General features: G+C 27.7%; 1 protein-coding gene across 1 annotated transcript; it reads left to right on the forward strand.

The window, feature by feature from the left end:
• LOC112281148 (uncharacterized) lies at positions 1-1,585 on the forward strand. The gene is made up of 4 exons (XM_024517359.3): positions 1-180; positions 510-642; positions 781-928; positions 1,094-1,585. Exons 3-4 carry the CDS (start codon positions 799-801, stop codon positions 1,300-1,302), a joined length of 339 nt encoding a protein of 112 aa, XP_024373127.1. The 5' UTR covers positions 1-180; positions 510-642; positions 781-798; the 3' UTR covers positions 1,303-1,585.
• Positions 1,586-8,457: the final 6,872 nt, after the last annotated feature.

An 8,457-nucleotide genomic window follows, 5' to 3' on the forward strand; every position in this document is an offset into this window, starting at 1 on the left:
TTCGCTGGCGCTGCAACAAGTGGCACTGCCGCGAAGGAAATGAACTGCTCTCATGCTTTCCTTTCTTCTGTGCTCCACGGCGTGTACTATCAGCGATGGCACACACCAAGCTCTTGTTTACAAACTATTCTTCGAGCTTCGTGAGTCTCAGCTGCCACCGCGTCACCTACTGTCATTAAGGTACTGCCCATTATATGTCTTTGTATTTCGGTGCTCAGGTTATGGGTTACTCGCTCTCGTTGCAAGCAGTGCGTGGTGTGCAGTGTAGTGCAGAGCCTTCTTATCGATTGTGGAACTTTTGAGACCTTGCGTGGAGAGCCAGGCTCTTCTGACCGCTTAGAACTCGGGTCGGCCGCTTCGCTTGGTTTTCTTTTCAGTTATGCTATGTCCTTGTCATGCCATTAGAACTCTCTCCCTCTCTTGTCGCGGTAGCACTTGTGGGTATGAGATATGATTAGATTTGCATGCTTTGAATTTGCTTTTTTTTTTGACGGTGAGTTTTTTTCCAGATCTTCTGCTGTTGGTCGTGGACGATTCTGCTAGTTTCCGTGTCTAGCCTTGTAATTGAAAGGTTGGCGGGAAAACGCACCGGAGCAGTTTAAAGTGTGATTCATTCTTTTTGCAGGCAAGCAGTTTCGTAATGTGAGCATTAAACGTTTTGTGCCATTTTCTTTCTTAGGGTTGTGAGGTTATCTTTGGTAGTACTAGGAACATAATGCTGATGTACGTGTATTCAAGCTCTTGTGGTAAATTCTTCTCATCTACACTTGAGATTCGCAGGAAAGAGCTAGAGACGAAATGGACCCCGCTCAGACCTCGAATCAAGGCAGGATCGGGCTCGAGGGCCGGGGAGGGACAAAAGTTCCCGGAAATATGTTGTCGCGACACACTTTCCGATACGTGTTCGTGGGAGGCATGTTCGCTGCTGGTAATGTTCTTCTTCCATGATCATATTCCACTTGTCCAGGTTGCTCTTCTGTAGCTTTACTTGGAATTTTTGAAACTAGGGGATTTGAGAACTGTAATGAGCATCATGTTTCAGTGGGTGGTCACTGATACCAAACCTGGATGGCTTGATTATCGACCTCGATAGGTATAGCGTGGTACGCCTCCTCCCATGGTATGCTGGGTTCTGCCGGTGAAAAAATGATTGCTGCAAGCAGAGGTGGATCCAAGCCACCCACTGTGCCAGGAAAAGAGCAAGTGGATGAAGCTCCTTCCGCATCCAGGGCTACTACCCCGAGCGGCCAGGCTCATACTGGAACAGCTCAAGGGCATGCGGAAGGGCTAAAGCCTAAGTAAATGTTGAGCTACTACTATATCTTCGGTTTTGTCAGTCAACTGCTGACAATCTAGTTTGTGTTGAAGTCAATACATTCGCATGAAATTTTAGGAGGTATCAGGTGAAGCAAAATAAAGCTGTATGCACCCTTAATTGCTTAGATTGTACAAAGAAGCAAAATTTTATCTTGGTGTTGGGCCAGGCGTCTCGTTTGTGGAAATTTAGACTGCCTCAATCAAATGCATATCTGAGAATAATGTTCATGGAACTTGAATATAATTTAACCTTCATGGAATTGTAACACGTTCAGTGGTACCATTCTCCTCAATGTGTCAAAATAAATTTCTGCTTATTCTCATGTCCATCTACTCTTACTTTCTACATATTAAGTTTTCTTCATTAATAAATAAACAACTTTTAAAACTTTTTGCCAAATTTGATTTAGCTAAAGATATTTTACTTTGTACCAATTTATGTTGACGATTCGAGAATAATTATCTTTTCCAGTTGGTGATTAACTCAATATTGATATTAACATTCAGAAGCTTGATATCTCGACATGTTTGCTAACCTAAATGATGCAAATAATCTTAGAATGTAAATGGAAATTAGCTAGTTGTGATACTTGATAAAATCACAAAACGACAACTTTCTCAAAAAAGATTGGACTAGGAAAAATGTTGATAATACAACACACGTTTATGAATATGTATCCATGTATCCATGTATGTAAGTATATCTCAAATCCCAACTGTTCCGGGAAACGAGCATGCCAGTCGACTGCTAACAAGTATTCCAACTTAGTGTGACCAAACAAAATGATGATCACGCCAATAATTCACAGCAGCAAAGTCTCCCTGCTAAACGTATCGCCATTACGTTTCACAGAAGTTGTGCACGTACACAAACGGTGAAATTAATTCGTAAACTTAGATTCATCGATGTCAATGCCCAGATTTGATGCAGACTGATCCGGATCGGCCCCATAGCTGGACAAGCCATCCTTCATCCCCATCTCAAAGAAGCCTTCATGGCCCAGCCTGATTCGCTGGGGTCTACGACGCCCAGGTCTTTGATCTGCGATCCCTGTGGAAATCTGGCGGCGTTTAGAATTTGGGTGCCGGGAAAAATTGAGCAAATGGTGGCGGCTGCTGTTCTGGGTCCAATTGCAGCAGCGCCACCTCCCTTTGCTTTCATGCTCAGCTTTCGCTTGCAAGTTAGTCCAAGTTTCCTCAGAAAATGTGGTACTGATTATTACTTACATTGAGGGATAAGCCTTATTTCTTTACAGTTTTAGTTGGTTTGTTTTCTCAAATAATTCCCATTTTCATTTGTATTGAGTTGGTAGGGAAACATTCAACATAATTTTTTTTGATTTGATGTTTTATGAACGTGAAAGATAGGCTTAGAAATTATGTCATGTTAAGTTTGATAATAAATGAATGCAGCTTAATTATCATATTACATTGATAAATATTTTTTTTATAGCTCTTGGTATGTTTATTTGAATTGAATGCTTAACCTTATGAGGCATTATTTTGTAAATAATTATTTTAAATGACCAATGTGTTCAATGTTCCATCATTAAATAATATCATGTGTTGCAAGAAAACATATTAACTCATAGAGATTATTAATTATGAAAGGTGATGCATTGAAGTCAAGACAAAAAATCATTCTTATTAAAGCCCTACAATCTAGGCTACTTGTTATTATCTAAACAACCATCCGGCCTTGCTAGCCACGCACCCTTACTTCATCCAATCACATGTGTGATAAATATTTTTTTAATTAATAAAAATAAATAAAAATCAATCAAGATTTCATAACACACTCTTTCAATACAAAAACACATTAATGAAATTCTAATTGATTGAAATTTTTTTGCCTCAAATAATAATTTTGCATTATTATAAAAGTTTCAAGAGCAAAAAAAGGTTAGCTAATTTGTTTTCTATATATGTTTTTGTTTTGAATAAAAAATTAAATAATTTCTTAAATATATGAAATATATTTTTAAATAATAATTCACATATTTGGATATCATTATTTGTAGAAAAAATAAAATTTATCACTAAAAACTTTTATTTTTTAAGAGTTTATTTTTTTATTTTTTTTTAAATTTCTGAAGGAAAAAAATATTGTAAATAGTATTATAAAGCATTTACTTCCCTCTTCATGTGAATGAAGCATCATAGAATGATCTCTAAATTCTTAAAATGGTATGAATTATGTCAAGACATCAAATTTATGCTATTTTAAGGGTATTATTTTTTAGTTTTAAATTATAGCTAATCAAGAATATATCAAAAAGAGTATAATAGATTAAACATATTAAATTGCAAAAGGTATAATTATTTCAATAATGAATGTTACTTGAGCTTTTGGAGTAACCATCAAACATAAGACAAAACTTTGTTAAATATCTAAAAATAGTATTATGTACATTGCTTTAGTAATGAGCTTTGTTTACTGTATATACTTTAAAAATTCATAGCCTTTGGCCAAACACTATTCTACCTTAAATTTGACTATATCCACTATTGTCATACTTTCTACATTAGTTTACAACTACCTAAAGCAATGACTATCTAAGCTTTAAATAGTCTATTATTATGGCCCAAACTCAAGCTATGTGTCCATTTTTAATAGCATCATTATAAGTGTGTCTCTTATCTACTCCCAATTATTGCTCTTTACATCTTCAACTGACCTTGTGCTATTGGACTTTTTTGTTCTAGTTGGTAATAATAATCTAAAATTATTATATCTTAATTTTAAAATTTATCCATTTAGATAAAAATTTATAGTTTATTTTTTTATCTTAGTTAAATCTTTAGTATTTTTGATATATATTATATAATTCTAATATTAAAAAATTTAAATTTAAATTATCAATAATTCTACATTAAATTCTTTTTAAAAAAATATAAATTTATTTAATAGAGCTATAATAAAATTTTGGTGTATTTATAGAATAAATTAAAAAAATAACTAATTAATTCATATTTCTTTAATAATTATAGAAAAAATTATTTAAAATTTTAATTTTTTTAAGTATAGTAATTATTAATATTTTAAGTATAATACAACACAAAAATTCTATTTTTTTGAAAACTTGACACAAAACTAAACCAAATTCTACTAAACAAGACTATAGTACTTTACAATAATAAAAAAAATATGATGTAATAGAATTGTATCAAATTTATAATTTTTATATATATATATATATATATATATATATATCTTTTTTCTTTTTTCTTTTTTTATTCCTAATAGTATCCAAGTATGTTGTCTTTATAAAAGTTCTTTTAGATTTATAATAAATAATTTATTTTTCTTGTTAAAATTAATTATTATTTTTCAAATTTTATTTTTAAAAAGATTAATATATAAATATATATATATATATATATATTTTAATTTTTTTTCTATTTTTAAAATTTTTTAAAGCTATTATTTTTATTATTTTTATTCTATTATATGCTATAAAATGATTTAAAATAATAGCTTTAAAAAATATAAATTATAGCTATAAAATGATTTAATTAAAGCTAAATTTAAAGCTATTAAAAAATATATATTGATTTTATATCAAATAAACCAATATATATTTGCATACATATAAAAATATTAATAACTAATAATTGATGCCAAAAAAGAAAAATTGTGCTTATCAATCAATTGAGTGAAGTATAAAAAATTATGTCATAACATAATATAAATGAGAATTATACAATATCTTTAATTTTCAAAAATTGCATTAAGAAATTGATTTTTTTTGTCAATTGTAAGACCTTCTTTTTGAGTTTAAATTACAAAAACCAATTAAAGCACCTTAATCTTATTATACTATTTTAACATATAATGTTACCAATTAAGATGTTTAATCAAATATAGAAGATATGTAAATTGATGTTGTATAATTGAAACCTCTCATATATAAATGAAATAAAATGAAATAAAATAATTAGTATCAACAAAAAAAATCTTTAAATATTATTTACAATGTTATATGTATTTTGGTATTTTAAAACTAATATTAAATATTAATATTAAAACTTAATAAATAAATAAATAAATTATAATATTAAATTATAAAATTTTAAAAATTACTAATTTTATATTTTTAAATAGTATTTTTTTATATCAACAATCTTGTTTAGACCTTGTTTGTTTGAGCCATGGTTGATCTAATAACATAGAATAGCTTTGAATTTTTTTTATATTTTAAAAACTATTAATATAATGTTATAAATAAATTTTCTTATTTGTATACATAAATCTCTAATAATACTATTTGATTCATTTTTTGTTCATTAGCCATTTTTATAGTAAAAGGTATTAATTCAACCTTATTATAATCTAACTTTTTATATAATTTTCTTTTGATAATATTTATTGTCAAACTTCTATCTAATAATATATCTTATATAATTTGATGTTTAATTTTAATAGTAATCATAGGCATTTATGTATCATAAACTTCACTAACAACATAAGCTTTTAGTGCACTTGGTTCAAGATTACTTTCAAGAAGAAATGCTTCTATAGCCTTTTTTTTGCAATATGAATCTAATTCCAATGGTTGTCCTATAGATATATTTGCTTTTGTCTTTCAAAATATATTTCCAATTATTTTCTCAATCTTTCCTTCCTTTCATACTCCTCTTCTTTCAATATTCTTACTTGCTAATTTTTCATCAACATCTTTAAGTGAATCTTCTTCCAAAATTGGAATTTCTCCAAATTCCTTTTGTAATTTTTGTATTTCTTAAATTACATCTTTTTATATTCTTCTTTTACTAGCTCATTCTTGAAATGTATTTTTCTGCAATTTATTTGAGTTTATCAATTTAAGTTGTTCTCTACTTTTTCTTTTTTTTTTCTTGTCTTGGTCACTACTACTACTACTACTACTTATTATGTCATTCTTAATTACTTCTTTATCCTTTTGAGCTCAAGTCATTACACAAACTTTTGGTATTATTACATTTATAGCTACAACCAGCTATCTTTGTATTTGTGCCTCTCTAGCTTCTTTTTAGTGTTTAAGTCATAGTGAACAATCCACTTTCATATGTCCATTTCGATGGCAATAATAACACTTAAGATTATCCCTTTAAGCTTGATTTATACAATCTTTTTTTGATAAATTTGTATTTCTATGTCTTTCATATCTCCCTTCATATTTTGGTTGTAATCTATCTTCATAATAATACCCTTCTCTGTAAGAATATCTTTCTTCTCCTCTATAAGTATTATTCTTCATAGTATCTTCCCTCCTATAATATTATTGATTCAAACGTCCTTGACCTCTATCTTCATTTATAAATAAATTTCTTCTCATAGGTTCATAAATTTCTTTTCATATTATTTAATTGTAGTTATACTTCATGAACTATTAAACTTCTACCTCTATATTATCAATTGTAAGTACAATCATTAATTTAATACACGTGCATATTGCAATTTGTTCAAAATTTCATATGACACTCAAAAGAAAAATGTCCTTTATTATTGGACTTTCTCTACACCTATTCTAAATTACTTTGATTCAATGCTTCATTGAATCATTTTTTTCTTTTTATTTCCTTAAATTTTCTTTAGTATTTTTTTTTTACTTTTTTTTTTCTTTTTTTTCTTTTTTATCTAAATCTTCATTCAAATCTTTATATCTTGTATCATAAGATTTTTCATCCCTATGTATATTGAGTTCAACTTTTCTTGTTGATTGTAGATCTTCTTTTAATGTATCTATTGGTAATAGAAATACATATTTTCCTAATTTTATTTTTAACCCATTTAAAACCATGTTTTTTTAAATAGATCATGAGATTGAAGAATACGTTTATTAACTATCCATATTATTTTTTCAAAGAATTCTTCTACATCCTCATCCTACTTTTGTTTGAAATATGAAAGACTATCAATAACTTTTCTATTACTTTTCTTTTCTTTGAAATGAATAATGAATGCATTTCTAAGATCTTCTTAAGAAATAAAATATCTTATAGGTTACCAAACATATTTCTCAAACCCCTTTTCTTAAGTATTATTAGAAAAATTATTAATTTATCTTCATCTATTATTTTTCCTATTAGCTTGATAAATATTATTAAATTCCTTAATATAAATATCTAGCTCTCTTTTGCCTTAAATTTGGAAAAACTTGCTTTATTATGTTTAATAATTAATGCAATATTGATTTTTATTTTTATTTTTATTTTTTGTAATAGTATAAGAAAACTAAGAGGTTGTATTAAAAATTATATTGATTCTATACTACTAGTAGAGTTTATGATTTTAACTTCCTTATAATTTCTTCTATGATTAAAAAACCTCTTTTATTTATCAAATTTGTATTATCTTTACTACTAGAACTTAAATCTTCTATTAAGTTTTTAAACTTAAGTTCTTCAAAAGAATATTTTTTCATATTGTAATATTTTTCTCTTGTAGCATTTTGTCTATCAATTCTATTTTTTCTTTCTTCTTCTTCTTCTTTTCGTTTATGTATTCTATAAATATAATGTCATTCAACAGCTTATTCTTTTCAAGTTTTTGGACTTCTAAGACATCCAATTTCTTTGCTTATTATCTAATATAATATTTGACTTTTATAATTATTAATTATATATTATTTTATGACCTCTTGATTGCAAGAAATTTCTTTCATATAATATTCTTTAATGTAGATTCTTCTTTCATGTGTATCTTTCCTTTATCTTGATTAAATTTAGACATTATTTCTTTCTTCTTTTGATCTATTTGCTCAATCTTTCTAGTTTCAAGTACAATATAGAATTCTTTCATATCATCTTTATTTATGGTTCTTAATATTCATGGTAAAGTTGGTAAATTATATTTAGAAAAATCACTCATTTTTATTAAATAATCTTTAATAATTTTGTAAATTTTATAAATTTAATTACTAGAGATATTAATGTATTTCTAACATGGTCAACAAATGAATACCTAGATTCTTGCACCTCAAGAATCTCAAGTATTCCTTCTATGTTCCTACATAGGAACTATCATTGTACTTATTTTTCACAACTCTTTATTTTATCAAAACCATGCTTAATAATTTACCTTAAAAACTATCTTCATTTTATCTATGAATTTTATCTAGTCTTCTTCTACTTACTCTTCAAATATCCATATTTTCA

Source organism: Physcomitrium patens, chromosome 4 (genome assembly GCF_059467195.1).
Source record: "Physcomitrium patens ecotype Gransden chromosome 4, ASM5946719v1, whole genome shotgun sequence".
NCBI classification, from domain to species: Eukaryota; Viridiplantae; Streptophyta; class Bryopsida; order Funariales; family Funariaceae; genus Physcomitrium; species Physcomitrium patens.